Source organism: Sardina pilchardus, chromosome 5 (assembly GCF_963854185.1).
Source record: "Sardina pilchardus chromosome 5, fSarPil1.1, whole genome shotgun sequence".
In the NCBI taxonomy this organism is placed as follows: Eukaryota; Metazoa; Chordata; class Actinopteri; order Clupeiformes; family Clupeidae; genus Sardina; species Sardina pilchardus.
This window is the reverse complement of record NC_084998.1, coordinates 11,585,851-11,605,164: the sequence shown is the minus strand read 5'-3', so window position 1 is coordinate 11,605,164 and position 19,314 is coordinate 11,585,851. Positions and strand designations below refer to the sequence as shown.

The window sequence follows — 19,314 nt, the reverse complement described above, 5'->3', positions numbered from 1 at the left end:
TACACAAAATATTTATTAAAGGATGTCATTCAAAGGATATGCTCAGCAAATGGGTCTTTCGAGTTCTTATATGAGAAACGTGAAAGGACGTTGGGTTGGACCAGCTGTTTTTAGACTCAGATGCGCTCAAGCACATCGGTTATGTTTCATTATTTTTCTTGGCAGAGATGCATAACATGTTACCTTTAGAATGTCATCTTTTGCTGTTCTGGTCAATAGTAATGATGAACTTAGACGCCAAACACCCTACAAACCAGCCCTGTTTGCCTAAATCTTCTACGCACATAATTCACAGCGTCTGACAGGAGTCTTGAATCAGATCACATCTGAATAACATTTAAAAGTTCAAACTTTAAAATATTCTGCCTTCCTGGTGGTCAAATAAAATGTGCTACTTGGTAAAAACCACCAACCTACCAAAGTAAACATTCAAGTGTCAGTATTTCTGAGTACTTAGGACTGAGGGGTACCTGTGCTCTAATTTATGAATAGCTGTGTAGGCTTGATTGTTTGATTTGCTTTTATATTATTTCTTTAATTTAACCCTTCACATGATTGATTTTAATAAGCGTTTTCAAAAAGCTTTGGATTCTACATTGTCTTGCTCCACCTTTTGAAATATGCTTTTCTCACCCACCACAGAATAGCATGCAATTATTCTAATTTAGCCATATGGTTCGGGTGCATGTGTGCCTTTATTGCAAGATAAGCATAACAGGAAATAAAGTGTTGATGGGAGGAGACTGATCTCCAGATGGTAATTTGGGCATTAAACCCAGTCATGTATCATTAATCATCTGTCCACTGACGGCTCGTATATTTTCCTTTTTCACAAAAATTGTGCAGAGTTGTTGGAGAAGTTTGGATTTAACCAGTCATATGGAGGTGTTTAAAATTGCTGCTTGTAGACAGTGTTCATCCACATTTCAGGATATTTTGTTGGACAAAACTTGACAGGTATTCATGTGTCTTATGAAATATTTCCTTTTTTGTTTTGTTTAATTAATTTGTTCATTTTGCTGAGTAATTTGATTAATCTATTCAAATATACAAAAAATAATATGAAGGTTCACCCTATAGTTACAATGATACATGGATGTTTAATTTGAACATGAAAGTACATATACAGTATGTATAAGTTGTCAGTGCTGAGGACAGAGTTGAGACAGAGTAAGGAAAGACAATAACCATTCAGCACTGACAGTGCCTTAGTCATGACGAGAATGTCGCTATATGAGGAATTGTGAAATATGGAGGTTCTTCATCTATTATTTTTGAATTCTCTTTGAATATTACATAATAGTTAGGTCTTGTCACACAATTCATTAATATCTGAGTATACAGCAGCCATTCTGTGAGCAGGGAAATTCTGGCATCATCCCCATACAGACCCCTCACAACTCGCCATCGCTCGACGTTTGAGATCTACTTTTAACTGTTGAATTGTGCCGTGTCCACTTTTAAAGCAGGAGAGCAGGATGGCCGACATTGAATTTATAACAAATCCACTTCATAGACACCAATGCCCTGTGTGTGTTGTGTGCCATGGGACAATGCACATTCAGTACTTCACCATACACAGGCATTGCGATGGTAATCCCGGTAATCAAATATTGGCCTAAAGTTTTTAAAACCAGGAGGCTCTTCTGTTCATTAAAAAGAAGCAGACTTCTTTTTTAAATATGGTCTTTAGGCCCACTGATACATAATTTATCAACATGAGAAACGTCTATATTTGGTTTTGAACTTTGAACTTTCAGAAAAAAAATATATGTGTGAGAATAATCATTGATACCTACAGTATGTATAGGATTATAGGACAATAGGATTACCTTACAGTAATCAAAATCACAATGGGTTTGGATGAAGGTCAGTGACTTGTTGACGTGAAAGGCATCCTCGGTGCCTCTCTCAAGCTGCAGTTTAAGCCCGTTCACATATACAATGATTCATGTGATGATTCAACCATCACTTGTCACCTCAAAAGTTAACTATGTTAAGTTTAACTTTGTTGCGTAATTGAGATATTTTGCCTCTAATTGCTGCATCACATCAACATTACATCCTCTCTTGTCACTAGTTGCCATGTATCTTTCACACCAAACACACAGAAAAACTGAGTGCAATAGAAAGACACATTATCATCTCCCACGTACAGTAAATACTCATGTGTGACTTCCAGAGGTTCATCTGGGGTTGTTGCCATGTCAGCTCTTTCCAAAACACCTACTGTATACAGATGTGCACACATACACAGGCGGCGCATGTGCGTGCACACACACACACACACACACACACACACACACACTATAGATTAATTATATATCTTTCTTCAGTTTGCATTCATGAACACAAACAATTGGACACAAAATGTGATGCTCCATGTAACTATCTACTGTACACATCTTCACTGCTTTTACAGTTTTATACAGTAGGCATATATATATATGTATGTATGTGTGTGTGTATACATAATGTTTTACTAATACCTGGGATGGCGGAAAAGAACAGGTAAGGAGGTTATTATTAGAAATTGTACAGTTTTATAAAATACTGTCCAGGTGAATGAAATTGGGTGGAAAAAAAATTAACATCACAAATCATTTCTGATTTTCATACCCTTTAGCTTCAATGAAGTAAGGCGCATCAACTATCAATCTCTGGCTGTCATTGTCATGCCAAATGATCAGTTTCAGCTCCAGGGAAATGGATAAAAACAGTATGTGACACACAGCCGAGCTGAAAGTTCTGAAATCCTACAATAAAAGTTTAGAGCTTTCACTCCAAACATTCTTAGCCATACACTCAATCAGAGCTTAACACAGTAAAACAAATTGACATAGGCTACAAATGTAATACTACCGACTCTTTGATATGAAAGCAGACACAGAGTGAGACCAGTAGGCCTGATTACTGGCATGAGACTCAGGCTGTAAATCTGATTGGATGAGAAATAATATCGTGCTTGTATTATTGTCAAGATAATTTCCTTGACTTTTCCCTTGTGGATCAATAAAGTATCTGTCTGTCTATCTATCTATCTATCTATCTATCTATCTATCTATCTATAAGATAGCCTTTAAACTCTAACCAAGCCTGGTCACATTTACGAAAATGAAACTGAAATGTGATAAAAATGCCTAAACTGAAAAGGCAAAATGAATAAAGACAATGCTAGGTGGGTGACCATCTCCACCAGTCCAATCAAACCGTGACAGAACCATTGTGATTAAAAGAAAGTTGCGAAGAGAAAGGCACATGGTGGCCAGGCTATACCCTACCAGAATCTTATAGACCTTCCTGTGATGTATAGGTCAGTTTACCTCGATTTGTCAGTACAGCAACCCTGTGACGTAGAGATTTTGCTTCAAGTGATGCACCGCCTCCTCTCTTGCCTTCAGTTCTGCGTAAAATATGGTTAGGCTACTTGCGGCTGCTGAGCTACCTTGTCATATTTTGGGATTATCGACCCTTAACAATGTTTTTTTCTGGAGGATCTACCACGACGTGGACTGACAGCAAGCAGGAAATATATTACTTCGTGATTTTTTCCTACTGACCCTGTTGGAATATAGAGCTTTTCTCTTTGAAATGAAGAAGTGGAGAACAGAAATACGCATTTCTACATGAAGTAGCCTAAGGTTGACGAATCTTCATGAGGACACGTATATGTCTTGATTCTCGATATTCCCAGCCCACCACTTCTTGAAGGGTTTGTAATCATTGTTCGCTCATGTAAAGTAGCCAGAAATGAATCCTGAAAACTATAGGCAACTTATTGTTATATCATAGCTGTCTAAAATACATGACCAGTAACACATCAGAATTAGCGTACGGTTTCGCGGACGTCTACTGTAGTGTATTTTCTCCTATCAAAGATTATACGAATCTCTTTGCAGTGTTGTCTACAAACCGATTTAATATTTGTGTAGGCAAATGATTTACAAATGCACTTCTGTTTTAGTATGATACTAAAAAATGCATAGTACTTTTGTAGTTATTTGCATATTTGACAAACAGCCTAGCTAATGCCGTGTCGAATCCGTTTCGGGGATCCAGAAAGTGCGGGCTATTCCAACTCAACTTTTGGTTGTCTTGCATGTACGTAGCCTCCAGAAAGGTTTTCTCATAACAGGTCATATACATATGTTAATGTTAATATGGATACTGACTTGTTTATTGACTGCTGTCACCTAAGAAATATAGGTCTACACTTATTTAAAACAATAAGTCTCTAATAACATAGCCCACCCTACTTAGTCTACAATTAAATCATTCAAGTTGTTTGTAAATAAGTATTGCAAATATCGTATCTATGTGCATCCACTAGGCCTATTTGTACATTAAAATAAGAATAGACGCGTCTGTAGCTCGAAGCAAATATATTCAGCATATTTAGGCAATAGACAGTCTTTAATGGACGGGATGTAGGGATACAGCCTAGGCCCAATCATAAATGCAAAGCCTACATTGGGCATTTAAAGTGACTGGATAAGGCAATTTGTTATGCAAGTAGTACACTATTGGATCAATCAGAGATGAAGGAAAAGTCCAAGAATGCAGCGAAGACCAGACGGGAAAAAGAAAATGGAGAATTTTATGAACTGGCGAAGTTATTGCCGCTGCCCTCTGCCATCACATCGCAACTGGACAAAGCCTCAATCATTCGACTTACAACAAGTTACCTCAAAATGAGATCTGTGTTCCCAGATGGTGAGTATATTTTGTAGGCTAATACTAGCATTTCAGTGATAATTAAATGTTTGGTAATATCATTAGCCTATCTTTTATTTGGAGGTGTTTGACTTGCCAGACCGTTAATTAGATGTCATTGCAATATTCACTGATGTTGAAGAATGCTATCAGCTATTTTTTTTAAATATTTCCTCTTGTCATTTTTTTCTCCAAATAAGACCTTTTATACGAAATAAGAAACTGGCTGTCCATTTGAAAATCAACCTACATTTTTTGTTGTTGTTCTCAAACATTACATTACGCACAGAAAAAGTGGGAAGATTAGCCGACAAATGAAGCGTAAAATGTGTGCACCCTGCACCGACAGAACTAACAATCAGTAATTATTTGTGTGGTAGTCCCTCTCACATTGTAATTCAAAGAATTGTATGAAAATTATATTGAATTAGCCTGAAAATGTTCACATAGGCCTATATAACAAAATGCTTTGCTTTCATCATCTTGAAAGAAATTTAGGCTACTCGTCCACCTAGTCTTGTCAAAGCGCTCTGTCCCATGCAGCATCATCGGCGTACGGTTTCTGATGAGAAAACTGTGAAGCGGAATCGGGGGGAGAAAAATTACAAATTTAGATTAATATCAGAGAGACCTGATTCAGTTTTCTTTTTTTAATCGTGAGACAAAATCAGAGAAAATAAAGTTTTCATCACTGGCAAAAGATCGTAAAGAAATTTGGAAAGGGTGCATCAATGTATTCACATTATTATTTTATGACAGAAACATACTTTCAAGTGCCACTTCCTCCACTAATGTTAACTGCTTTAATGTTTATACATATATATATATAATGATAGTAATTATTATTATTTAAGATCCTCTGTATGTCTCTCATGCACGCCAAAGAAACAAAGATGTACTGAAACCTCAATGCTTTAAAATAGCTCAGTAGGCTAATTTTAACGTTACTTCTGAGATTTTGTGGGGAAAATCTATTTCAGTTGCTGTGTATGATGACCTTTTTGTTTACCAGAGAAATAACAGTATCTTTGGCTAAAAATAGAGCCAAACAGGTTTGAATACGCCGAATGGTAAACACACGCAAGCAATCGTTAAACATGAAGGCGTGGTGTAGATACACTGCAACAATTTAATATATAATCTTATAAATTCTCATATAGCCTCAAAATAATTAGCCAACAAATTATAAAAAACATGTAGCCTAGATAGGCCTATTCATTATTAACATGACAAAAAAAAGGCATGAGATGCGCTGCGCACCAAGTCGCGGATATGGTGCCATCCTCGGAACACTTGCTGGTGTCATGTGGAAAGTAATTTTAGTTATTGTCTAGATAGGTCTCGTTCTTATCCAGGAAAACCAAGCAGCTTTAAACAGTCTTCCCTCCTATAATATGCTGTGCAAATTACATCTTCGAACTCATGTGTCACTGCAGAATTTATGAAAATGGCCAATACTAACATTCACACTGACATAATGCATTGCTGTCTATGCTATGCATTGCAGATCTTTTATATATATAATATATGTTTAAAAATCATTATATATTTAAATACTTGGAGATTAGTGCAATTAAGGTAGTGGGTTTTGGAGACGTAATATTCCATTACTGAACGTATGGTTTACAAATATGCATACAATGTCTATTGCATGTATTAATGAAGACCACATACTTTGATGAGTAAATAATAATTATTACTTATTTAACCTTAGTAAAACATATTTGTTACCTGATGAAGTGAAAATGTGCTGAACTTTTTCCCTTGTCTCAGAGATGAAGCTTTGCAAGGAGAAGTACTGCTAGAGCTTGCGTTCATACTTCACACAGTAGTGAGACTAGGTTTGCTGGTGACTTTTGACAAATTAGCAGAAATATCACTAATAAAAATTGGTTGCACCGTGTTAGCTATTGATGTACAGTACAGTTAGAGAAATTAAATGCATCTCTCTGAATAATCTACTTCTTTGATGAACAAACATTTCAACAGACCAGTTTGCAACAGACCCGTTTCTTTGTTCGAGTGTACATCATGCTCTGAATTTAATTTGCTAATTTAGCGACGAGGCCATTTATCAAGCATCATGTGCGTCCATGTCCTATAATGAAATTCAGATTTGTCCAGAAAGAAGATATGTGAATTTGTACAAGAGTGACTTCTTGTCTCTTTATGCTCCATTCTAAGGTCTAGGGGATGCCTGGGGACAACCTACTCGACACAGTCCACTGGACAACATGGCAAAAGAGTTGGGCTCACACCTACTCCAGGTCATTATGTCACCATATGTTTATGTAATGTTTGTAAAAAAAAAAAAGATACAAAAATAAAGTACTGTGTGGTTTTAGCTTTTTTAAAAAAGAAAAAGAAATGTGACATTTTTTTAACCAGTTGCTCACCTTTGGAGCTCTACAATTTATTCCTTTTTTACATTTTCAGACCCTTGATGGCTTTGTCTTTGTGGTGGCATCTGATGGGAAAATAATGTACATCTCTGAGACGGCCTCCGTTCATCTAGGATTGTCACAGGTTTGTCTGCTTTTTTTCTGTTCCCTTTTGACTGCTGCACACAATCATAGCTGGTCAAGTCATGGTAAAACCAGCAGGTTATGAATACGGCTTCATCTCAATTTGAATTGACGTTTAAAACATTATCTGTTGTGTCTGGTTCAAAGAAAAGATCTAGGTCAGTCTTGGAACACGTTGACAAGACCATTCAAACATTTGTTTAGAGATGAAGTCCCACGCAGGTGTCCATTAAGCCAACATAATGAATGTTATCTGCTAGTCTCAGGAGGTCTTTCTGTAGTTGTCTGCCTTATGCTGAGGGTATTCTTTACACAATGTGTAAGGAGACCAGCCAATTTATCTCAAATAAATTGGCTAAGATTGTTAAACCTAGATGTTGCTCAGATTAGGTACTGTAGCCTACTTCTTATGATTTGTTTGGATGATTGCTGTAAGCTGTTTGTGTAGCAGTAATTCTACAGCACACAGTACATGTTAGTTAGTTATGATAGTTTCATAGTTAGTTATGTTAGATAGTTAGTTAGTTGTTAACAACAACAATATATTTGTGCTCCATTGGTGCCACATTCCAGAGCATTGTAAGAGGTCAGGTGCACTGGCTTCCTTGTGTGGTCATGAGATGACTCCAAAGAGAGGCAGTGTGAGTTACCTGAAGGAGAACCTGTGGCCCTTAGGCTATCTCTCTTCTGGTCTTTGGTGCTGGCCAACCTCATTCCCTTGTTTCACCTATGAAATGTTCATACGTTTGCTTCTGTCTTGCAATGGCTTCCTTAGTTAAGTCTTCATATCATATTATCATAAACTCAACATAAAAGTGTACAACAGACTCAACATCTTCAGAGTACAATACCATGCCTGCTTTTATAGAAGTGCCAACAGTCTTGTTTTGGCCTCCACAAAAAAGTGGAAAAGGTTTGGCTTTTCTTTCAAACAAATGTACGGATCTTCCTGTAATCAACAATGCTCTTGTAGTTCAGATCCTGCCTCTCCTCCCTTCACCTCCAGTGATGACCCTATTGCTTATTGAACTGCTTCAGTGGGCTCTCCATCTTCCCTGTTTGGAGCAGAGTTCTTAGTTGCTGCATTGTTACACTGTGTGGATGGTGTGCCTTCACACATTTGAAGTCCTCCATGAATTTCCCCTTGGGGATCAATAAAGTATCTATCTATCTATCTATCTATCTGAAGCTGACTATCATAATTTAAAAAATTCACAGTGAAATCCCCAGCTATTCAAAAATTCTCAAAATTCTCCAGCTCTTTATGAGCAACACTCATTAACAGTCAGAGGCCCCTTTATACAGTATGTGGCAACAGACCAAGCTGCGTCCACCACATCTTTAATGTAATCCATATAAGCTCTGATGGGAGGTGGCTGGGTTTCACTTAGAGGCTCTTCGGATAACCTCCATTACAGTGGTGAAAGCTGAGGTTGAAATAGTGCACAGAAGTGGGCGTAATATATGATACAGTGTTGTAATTCAGTTCATGCGTTCAAGCACAACACCAATATCCAAATGGTGCCAGTATGTGGTTTTAGATAATCAAGGAATAGCTGAATGTCTTCCACAACAGATTGTGACTACCAAACAAAGACATATACGCAAGGTCCAAAATAATTAATCAAGTGGTGTCTGCAATGCTTTTTCAAAGTTTGAACTTGATGCTAAATCTAATTGTGTTCCAAGCCCAATGAAAAAGTCCAGAACCCCTGCTATCTGCCCAGAAATATCACATCATTTATTTGCCTAGAAACAGGCGAGGCTCTATCCTAAGAAGACCGATAGGTCAACACTGCCCCAAAGTAGTTTTTTTTCTCCTTTAGAATGAAAAAACCTCCAGTAGGACCACTCTTTTCTGTGACACAGTCAGTATTAGCCGACACCTCAAGTCCACCATAGCCGTAATGACAAATTACAGAAGTAGCCTGCAGAATGCACAAGTTCTTGCACCCCTCTCCACCCTGTCAGTCTATCTGAGAGCCTGTCCAATGGGAGGAATGTCTAGAGGTAACACACGTTCCATGTGCCAGGGACTAGCTACACCTCTTGAAGATATTCCAGGTCTTTTCTTTCAACTCTCAAACATGCTGCTTTCTCCGGACGGAACAGAGTCTAGACCCATTTGTATGATATCAGTTCAGCTTGCTCCTTCTTTCCCCTTTTCTTTAGAGGAGGAGCTGTAACCGCTGGTCAGCCCTTGGTTTCTGCCCACTGTGCTAAAATAGAAAATGCTGAGCACACAAGGGAAATATATAATTGGATCTATATTGCATGTTCTCGGTAACAGGAGACAACACACAGACACATCCTGACGCCAATACGAAAAAGATGCAACATAGCTCATTTGCATTTTGGCAAATCACATTGTTGGTGTAACTGTGGGCGGAACACCTGGTTTCTTTGTGCCTAAAGCTGAGAACACGTCTGTGTATATACAGTGTGTGTGTGGTTAGGAACTCCCATATTCCTGCTGTCATATAAAATATTATAAATAGCGGTGGAATAATGTGGAATAGTCTGATATACATACTAAAGATAGTATTTGATCCATCTCTGAATGCAACAAGTAGGAAAGAACTTTGCAGTACATATCAGAGAGAAGAGGAATGTTTATGAAGTGCAGTGTAGGTATGGTGTGTCTGGTGAGGCCTGCACACTTTGCATTCCTCACAAGCAGAATCAGTTCTTGCAGTCACTATTCTCTACAACTACAAAGCTCAGATTAAGTCTGTGAAGAACCCAATTTATCCTTGAAGTGTTGATCAGTAGCCTCCTCTGTGTCTAATCTGACCAACAGATTGGGGTAGTAAAATAGATCAAAGTTTCCGATGGACTCTGTTTATGTTTTCACATGCAAATGTTTGTGCAAATTAACTTATAGCACCAGCTAGTTACTAGCTCACACTATATCAGCTCAAACTTTCCTGGACCCATGTTAGACATAGGCATTGCCTAAAAAGTTAATGTTCTTGCACTGATACACATAAAATCAAACACACATGAACATTTGTCATGATAACAAGCTCAGAATAGAAGTGTTTGTATCCACAGGTGGAGCTGACAGGAAATAGTATTTTTGAGTATATCCACCCCTCAGACCATGATGAGATGACAGCAGTACTGAGCGCACACCAGCCTCTCACCCCTCACTTCATGCAAGGTACACCACAGCAAGCAAAACAAGCCCCAAAATAAATGCTATAACATGAATATAACTCTCTGACTGTGACAAAGCATGGTATTGCTTATTGTTTGATTATGCTGGTATTTATAAATTATCAATAACAAGACACCCTATTTGTGGCATGTGATGCATTGTCATAAACACCATGTAAAGTTTAACACATAACGAATGCAGTGTATGTAATGTTATGTAATGTATGGTTTATTCATGTTAATTAAATCATCTTACTGTAGAAAGCAATGTACAACTGTATCCTTCAGTTTATCCCTTTATCCCTATATCTCAAAACAGGAAGAAATATATCGTCATATTGCACTGTTTTTTACACCATACATAATTGTAATCTCCCAGTGCAGACAGAATTTAAAACAAATGTACTTCTCTATACGGCAGAGTACGAGATGGAGCGTTCCTTTTTCCTGAGAATGAAGTGTGTTCTGGCCAAGCGCAACGCTGGACTAACGTGTGGAGGTTACAAGGTACGCAGAAACACCCTGGCATTATGAATTCCTCACTGCATACAGAGTTGTATACTGTACATGTACAGTATGTATGCAGAAAATTGGCATTATGAAGTCATTACTGCACAGAGAGTGGCATACTGTATGATTTCATGATCTTTGCTTGTGAGTAGAGCTGTTTTTATGGTTATTGCCTTTAATGTTTTACTGAAATTACTTAATAAAGGAACACCAAGATAAACATGTCTAATGGGACATCCAGATTCAGGGTATGAATCTTTTTTTCTTTTTTTTTTGTCAGTCTGAATCGGTCTGAATTTTGCATTGCAAATGGTTGGATGAAAAGCAGGAGCAGGCAAAACTTACTGTACATACCACATTGCCAGGGATCATTTGAATCAGAATCAGACACTATTGTGCTTTTCATGCATGCTGAGCGCCACGCTTAGTGAATTTAAATCAGTTGTAACCACTGTCAAATGTGGACCCTGTAGTCTAGGCTACATGTTGAATGAGCTTTCATACAACAGTGTCACCATCACATGAGTGACGCTAAGATGCTATTTTATCATTTTCCTCTAGGCCATGAAATGTTTAGATGTATTCATAATATTATTCATTTTCTGCATTTCAAGTAGCAAATGATTGATATATATTCTCCCTTAGGCCTCTGACATTTTCCCCTCATTCAACAGCTGAGCTTCACAGTACTCAATAAAATCTTTCCTTCATCCGTCACACATAAATCATTCTACCGATTGCTTTTGGAGATTTGTTTGAAATTTACACGGGCAATAAACAAGCCATTTATGTTAAGTAGAGAATAAATCATCCCCCTGCGCAGGGGCACCATTGCGTGTCCGGGGGCACGGCGAAGGTAAACAGGAAGTGAGAAAGATAAATAGAGCGGAGTAGGTCCCCATTAGCACGTCAGCATGTGTCTGTGTCCGTGGGCCCGCGAGCGGCCGTTAAACTAGCGCAGGACCAGCACAGAGCTTCCACTCACAGTCCCCCGGTAGAGAAAGCCCAGCATGCTCTGCAATCTCTGGGTCACATAAGAGAGAAAGAGCAGTGCATTTATTCCCAATAGGTTACAACTATCTGTTCACACATGTTTTGTTTATAATTTTGACATTATTTTGTTTAAAGTTTGGCAGTCCTGGTTCTATTGAGGGCATGATTATATGATTCAGAACCAACTGATGAGAATGAGAACTGATGAGAAAGTCTGACAATGGATAGTATTCATGCTTTTCTCCTTCCTCTATTGACTAGGTGATCCATTGTAGCGGTTATCTGAAGATCCGGCAATATGTGATGGACATGACTATCTATGACTCCTGTTATCAGATCATAGGTCTGGTGGCAGTTGGCCATTCACTGCCTCCAAGTGGAATCACTGAGATCAAGCTACACAGCAACATGTTCATGTTTCGTGCTAGCCTCGATCTAAAGCTCATCTTTCTTGATAGCAGGTAAGTGCATCGATCCATACACATTCGTTCACAAAGCAGTGCTCTGTACAGACAGACAGACAAACAAAGTAAAGAGCCATTTGTAAATACTTTTTGCAAATATTTTTGTATTGCAGGGTTGCTGAATTAACAGGTTATGAGCCTCAGGATCTGATTGAGAAAACCTTATATCACCATGTCCATGGGTGTGACGTGTTCCATCTTCGCTATGCTCACCACCTGTGTGAGTGCACCCGCCCAGTATGCAAATGTTTAGGAAATGTATGATTGCATTTATTTGGAGCCGCTCTTTGCTCATGAACCTTGCCTGGTTATCAACAACAGATCACTTCTCAAATCTCAACTGAGATTGAGAGTGTGTCTGGAAAGTTTTTGTTGACTTACGACTTCCAGGGGTGAAATTAGCAGTGAAATCAAACTTAAATTGTCCCATTAAAGTCTTACCTTAAACTCTTAAACGATTTCAAATGCAGTTGTTTACTCAATTCCAAAGAAAACACATATCTGTTTAACCCTGTCACCATCAGCGCAGCCATTGGTTGAGTTGAATGCACTGCTCTATCTGTCATCATAAAAAGTCTGCCCCAATAAGTGATTATGATTGGATCCTGGGATTTGGTGATTCAGAGACAGGCGTCAGTGGGATCCTGTCCAGACGAACCTGCAGAGCAAATGGGTACTTGCTAACAGGCTTGTCTGGATTCACCCATTCATGATGTACTGTACATGATGGATTGCTATCATGAACCTGTATTACCTACAAGAAAAAAGACTACTATTTAGTCCTGTAGGCTCAGCAATGGTAGTCTATTATTTCCTGAGATGGCAGTTAGTTGTTATACTACGACCTTGTAAAATGTATGCAATAAGTTGTGTATGTAAATAAAGGTAATTAATTATACTATAAATCAACTGTCAATACTAAAATCCACTGAAAACAGGGTTACGAAAGTTAGAGCTGGCATCGACAAGTAGTGCTGTGCCACTGTTTCTTCTGATTTTTGTCCTTTGGAACTCTATTCTACTTTTGCTATGGAAAAACATTAGCATGCTTGGACTCATCTCAAAGTAAGCATGTATTACCTCTTGGTCAAGCAACCACTAGGTACTCATGAATGAGATTTCCTATTCTGGTTTACAGTGTTGGTGAAAGGACAAGTTACCACCAAGTACTACAGGATGCTCTCCAAGCATGGCGGCTGGGTATGGGTTCAGAGCTACGCCACTATTGTCCACAACAGCCGCTCATCACGACCCCACTGCATTGTCAGTGTCAACTATGTGCTAACGTGAGTGTGGTGTCAACACAGGTGCACATGTCATTATTCTCCATCTTAACTCTTCCTCAAGGGTGTAGTGGTACTATAAATTCTGTGATCAGTAAGGTATTGGATTTTAAAAAGATTTTCAGAAAATGTTTGATGGTGGATGTTATTGTCCAGTGTAATAATGATTCCTAGAGTGTTGATACATTGTGTGTGGATAATAGCCTACAGTGTAATTTGTTGATGTATGAACCTTAATAAGAGATGGATAAACACTATTTCTGACATTTCAGAGGTGGATATGCTGCATTTATTTGCCTTTAGTCTCCACTACACCCCTGCTCTTTCTGAAGTGGTCGTTTTTTGGTTGGTTCTTCATAAGACAGCTTCAGCAGGTCTTTCAAGGGGATGTTTCATCTGCTTTCCAACACTGTTGTCATGATGAGGCTTTTGTGTGCATGTGGGCCTTCACAGGGAGATTGAATATAAAGACATGCTGCTCTCCCAGGACCAAACCAGGGCCATCAAACCAGCACTCACCTACAAGAGCACACCCACATCACAGGACTCCCGGAAACAGCTCAAAACCAAAGCAGTCAAGATCAAAGCCAAGCTGAAGATGTCTCCTTACCCTCAGGTTGAATTCCCTCTCCTCTGATCTCATTAAAGTTACTGTACCAAGAGTTAAAGGGAAACTGTGCAGGATTGGCCGGTTTCGCTTTCGCTCTTTGCTTTTCGTTTTTGCTCGTTTTATGCTTGCAGATTTCTCTGCAGAGCTTCCCCTACAGCTTTAGCCGTATGTTTTGCAAAACTCCTCAATCGGTCAGTCTGCCTTTTCATGAGCATAATCGCGAGGCTGGAGACTTTCTGTTAGGAAGTGCCACCGACCTGATGGCACAAAACTTGCATGCGTGATTTTTCCTCTCACAGGCGCTAGAGGGAAGCGAGACAGCCGCCATTCAACCCGAAATAAGTCATATAACCATTCCAATGACTCCAAAGCTGATTAGTTAAGGCAAATTAAGCCAAAAAATCTTGCATAGTTCTGCTTTAAAGGGAAATATTTCACATAGATCCCGGTTTCTCAAGGTCACCAAGTACTGCCGGTACGAAAAGGAAAAGCTAAAGGAGCCAGGCAGCTACAGCAATACACTGGGGGCATGTTCATCAGCCCCCTTGCTCATGCCCCCATAGTGTAGCACTGCAGCTACCTGGCTGCTTTAGATGTTGGCTTTCTTTTTCTTTTGTGCTGACAGTACTCGGTGACCGCGAAAACAGAGATCTGTGTGAAAAGTCACCGGAATTCTCCTTTAACAAATCAGCACCATTTTTTAATGGACAGCAACTCATTGTTGACATTCAATCAGTGACATTGTGGTTGATGCTTTGTTTCCCTTTTTAGCCAAGTCCCTCTTTCCACCCTGACAAGCAGGAGTGCCCCTCTCAGGCTGGGAGCTGGAAAGAGAGTCCCCCGTGCAGCCTCGTATCCTGCCAGGAGCAGGCCTCTGTGTCTGAGGCGGCGGAGGTGCTCTGCACTCCTGCCTATGGACTTCCGCTTCCCTACCCCTACGGGCACTTTCCCGCCGACAGCCCCGCGTTCGCGGTCAGGAAGCTGCGGCCAGCCCAGAACTCCGCAGGCCAGACCACTCGCCAGCTACTGAGCTCCCTGCAGACCCGGGCCGATGGCCACTGGAACTGCACCAACCCTTGTTCGTCGCACTCCGCGAAAAGCCACCACAACCACACCTTGAGTCCCTCCCCAGGGCCCTGCAACAGCCCATACGCAGGTACGCTGACAGTTTGTATTTGTCTATCCCGAGATTTTGCACATTCTTGCGTACCTTCTCTGAGAGTAACAAGGTAGAAGTAATGTCATGTCATCCTAGAAAGATGGCTATAGATCCAACTCATGCGGCAGAATGTGTGAACTAATTGACGTCTTCATTCATCATATCCATGTCTATAATTGAACAATGTACTATGTACTGCTTAATCTTTGAGAAATTGTATAACTTGGATTGCTTAGCAGAGCACTTCATATTTGCTACAGCTGATTGTAACTGTATTGCTTGTTTGTAGCCATTCATCCACACTCTTAGCCCAATGTGGAACGGTCTTGTATAACAATATTACAATTGTGAAAGCCCCACTCCAGATATTCACTAATCCCCAGAAATTCACAGCTGTTCCTCAAAATGCATATTTTGAAATGTCATGAAGGACCCTCAATAGCCGTAAAATGTTGTGGATATATACAGTATACTGTAACTTATTTAATATTTATTGGACTTATTGACCCTGCCTGTGACACCACAGTCTCAATTCTAACTCGTCACATATGGACTCTTTGGATATCTCACATGTTGCGCAAAAAAGCATGACTTTCTTGACATAGCGGCTAGATTTTGTTGCATTGTCTTGTTTTACTCAACAGCAGAGACCACAGAGAAGCTTTACCTTTAAGCCTGGCCCTGAGGTGCATATTGTGTGTGGTGGAAAGGAGGAGAAAACTCAAGCCATGTGGGGCACTATAACTCAACACGGCTCCACTTTAACTGATTTATACTGATCTCTTCCTGGGATGACTTCACTTACATTCTCACCATCATTACACACTCAAAGCCCTCCAGACACAGAGCATTTATAAAGTCTATTAGACATGCCTTTGGCAGGCCTGAACTCAAATAAAAATAACAGTTGTATCCTTTGACAGTTACAAAAGACATCATTGGAGCAAGGGTCTCTTTCAGGAAAGAAATGGCTCTTCAGAGTGGTGAGCGTCAAAAATGAACTGTTGTATGAAGCACAATGAAAATAGTTAGCCCCAAATACAGAGGCAGCTTCAGCTGCAGGGTGGAAAATAGACGTCTTCTCTGCTGAATGAAGAACAGTCCCTAAGCCGTTGCAAGTGATTGAACTGCCAGTGATTTTGTGCCAAATGGAATCTGAAAGTCAATTCACACACACGCACACGAGCACACATGCACGCACGCACGCACACACACACACACACACACACACACATTTAAGTCAGTAACTTCAAGTTAGCATGTAGCACAACAATGTAAATCATTTTTCATCAGCATTCATTAGCTCTCATCTATATAGGGGTTTCAGATCCTCCGAGAAAGATCAGAGTTGTGTGCTGCGGCCGGGTAGCTGTTCCTGCTGTGTCTGCTGCATCACTCAGCACATACTTTCCCTGATGTCACCAGTTACAATTCAGTTGCTTTAATGTACCATATCATTTTCAACTGCAGGGCCAACAGCAAGCAGAAGATACATCAGTGAACCAATTCATGAGGGCTTTTCCAGCTGTTCAACTTCCAGACCTAGCAGCGGGTTCAAGGAGGAGCCGTACGAAACCCCCCCTCAGCATGTCACGAAAGAAGACAGCAAGATGCTGTTCAGTCGAGACCCCAAAGACTCTCTCGACGCGGCAGAGAAGTGCAGCAATCCGTGCAGCATGTTCGGTGGCCCCGCGTTCGCCAAGGCCAGCTGTGAACAGGCGCGACCCCTTCACAGCCTGGGCCAGCACTTACCTATGCAGGTCATGCTAGAGCAGCGGAGGAGGCTGTGCATGATGGAGTCCTCCTACACGCACCGGTCGGACCACCCCGGCTCCGACCATATGGACAGCGGTGGTGGGGACCGCGGGACCCCAAAGCTCGTGGAGCAGTGTGGTGCTGAGGACAAGAGGATGTTCATGGGAGTGGGCCTGGGGGGCCATAGCCCCTATGTGTCTTTGAACCTCCACCATGTTCTAGCCAAGCATAGCTCCTTCCAAGGACCGGCGTACACACTGGGCCATTTAACGGACAATTACAGCTACAGAGGGGAAGAGATCAACCCGTACCTCTACAAAAGCCAAAGCCCAGCGTCCAGCTCTTCGCCCGAGAGCCACAGGGAGATCCCCCATTACATTGGCACATCTGTCATCATCACCAATGAGAGGTAACAGGCCAAAAGGGTCAAAGGGCAGACCACAGGACACTGAGTGAGAGAAAGAGAAAGCGAGAGAGAAAGAGAGAGAGAGAACCTCATTGCTTTCAGCATCAGACTGACACCTTACACACATATGAGATTCCTGCAAGAGGCGGCATGCAATTTCAGGTTTATTGAATATATATTTTTGCATACTTTTGAGCTGGCATACTGTATGTAATGCGTTGGCAGATTGTAGCCAAAATTTGCATATTACAAATTTACAGTCCATTCAAAAACTAGCTGTATCTTAGAAAGAAAACCTGTAATGATTTATATTGCTTTCGTTTTGTTTTTTTTTTACCATAATTTTGCATGTTTTTAACACAGCTATAATACAATTTCCTAAATTCAGTTGACACTGCAAGCTTTGAATGTGATTTTCTGGTTGTTTTAAAACCCCAACAGAGTAAAAACTCAATCTTGTCTGGAGAAATTAGGAAAGGCACTGAAATAATTTTGACTATGAGGTGAAATGTACAAACAAGGACACCGGACCACACAATTGTCAGTCATCAGGACGATACGAGCCACCACCAGAAGGCATATAGAGGCTCTCTTGTTGCCTAACAACCAGCTACAGTATCTCAATGCTTAACATTAACAAGACTTCAGTTGGTCATTCAATTATGATTTTTCTTAATGCAGTAGAGGTCATGTGTGTATTTATTCTTGTGAAACACATAGCGATTTGCTTATTTATAATGCAAAACAATTGTCTCATGTATAAATAAAAGCATTCATTTTCTCGGTGAAGAACTTGAAATGAAAGAGAGTAGTTTGCTTTCAACTGGAATAAATATGTGAAATGGCTTTTAGGTTTATTTCATTTTCTCTCCATGTGCATTTTGCTGGCTATTTTCATATGCAAAAACCAACATGGTAATTCTGATAGTTAAGGGAATAGCTGAGGTAAGTGAGAAGATTCAATCTGAAGATCCATTTGTGTAATATTGTGATTAACATTTTTTTTTCATTTGTTCACAACAGTAAAGTCATGTCAAACAATAGCCCAGCTGTGTTTACAGAAACAAAGATTTGAAGCTGAATTTAGATCACGTTAGGGCCCATGGTCTACATGAAATACACCATCAGTGTGAGCACCCACCATACCCCCCCCCCCCCAAACCAGCACCAAACTTCACAGAGCAAACACTATAAGGAGGAAGTAGTGCTTTATTTTTGTTTACGAAAAAAACTATAAGGCCCCCGTTTTCTGGAGTAAAATTATTCTGAAGGTGAGCCAAAGGGCTCCTGTGTGCCGGCCTGCCAGTCTCTGGGGAGGCCAGATAGAGATGTGGTATTATGCAGCCAATATTAAAAAGGATAGATTCCTTTGACCCCCTGACAGCTTCCACAGAAATTGTTTAATAGGATATTGAGAGGGCACCATTTATGGATCCAAGGTAAGCTATTCGCCTAATGAACTTTCAAACTACTTCAGTGTTCAGAAAGAGTGACCAATCCAATACGTCACATGCACAGATATGTGATTTGCAGCAAACGGTCCAAACATCCAAGTGTTCACCCGTACCTTTCCGTCATAAACATGGCAAACATGGAAGGAATTGTTGAAAACATGGCTGATATCAGGTACTACCTACTACTACTACTACCTGAATGAAAATGGTATATCCTATAGGAATAGGAATTAGGAATTGCAAAATTTGAACGGTTTTATCCAGGAACATCTAGTGCTGTGTA

At 40.1% G+C, this 19,314-nt stretch overlaps 1 protein-coding gene across 1 annotated transcript; it reads left to right on the top strand.

The window, feature by feature from the left end:
• Nucleotides 1–4,314: 4,314 nt before the first annotated feature.
• Nucleotides 4,315–18,391, top strand: sim2 (SIM bHLH transcription factor 2). Its single transcript, XM_062535588.1, has 11 exons — nucleotides 4,315–4,713; nucleotides 6,898–6,980; nucleotides 7,150–7,239; nucleotides 10,293–10,401; nucleotides 10,819–10,904; nucleotides 12,162–12,361; nucleotides 12,478–12,584; nucleotides 13,503–13,650; nucleotides 14,101–14,263; nucleotides 15,029–15,413; nucleotides 16,887–18,391. Exons 1-11 carry the CDS (start codon nucleotides 4,539–4,541, stop codon nucleotides 17,582–17,584), a joined length of 2,244 nt encoding a protein of 747 aa, XP_062391572.1. The 5' UTR covers nucleotides 4,315–4,538; the 3' UTR covers nucleotides 17,585–18,391.
• Nucleotides 18,392–19,314: the final 923 nt, after the last annotated feature.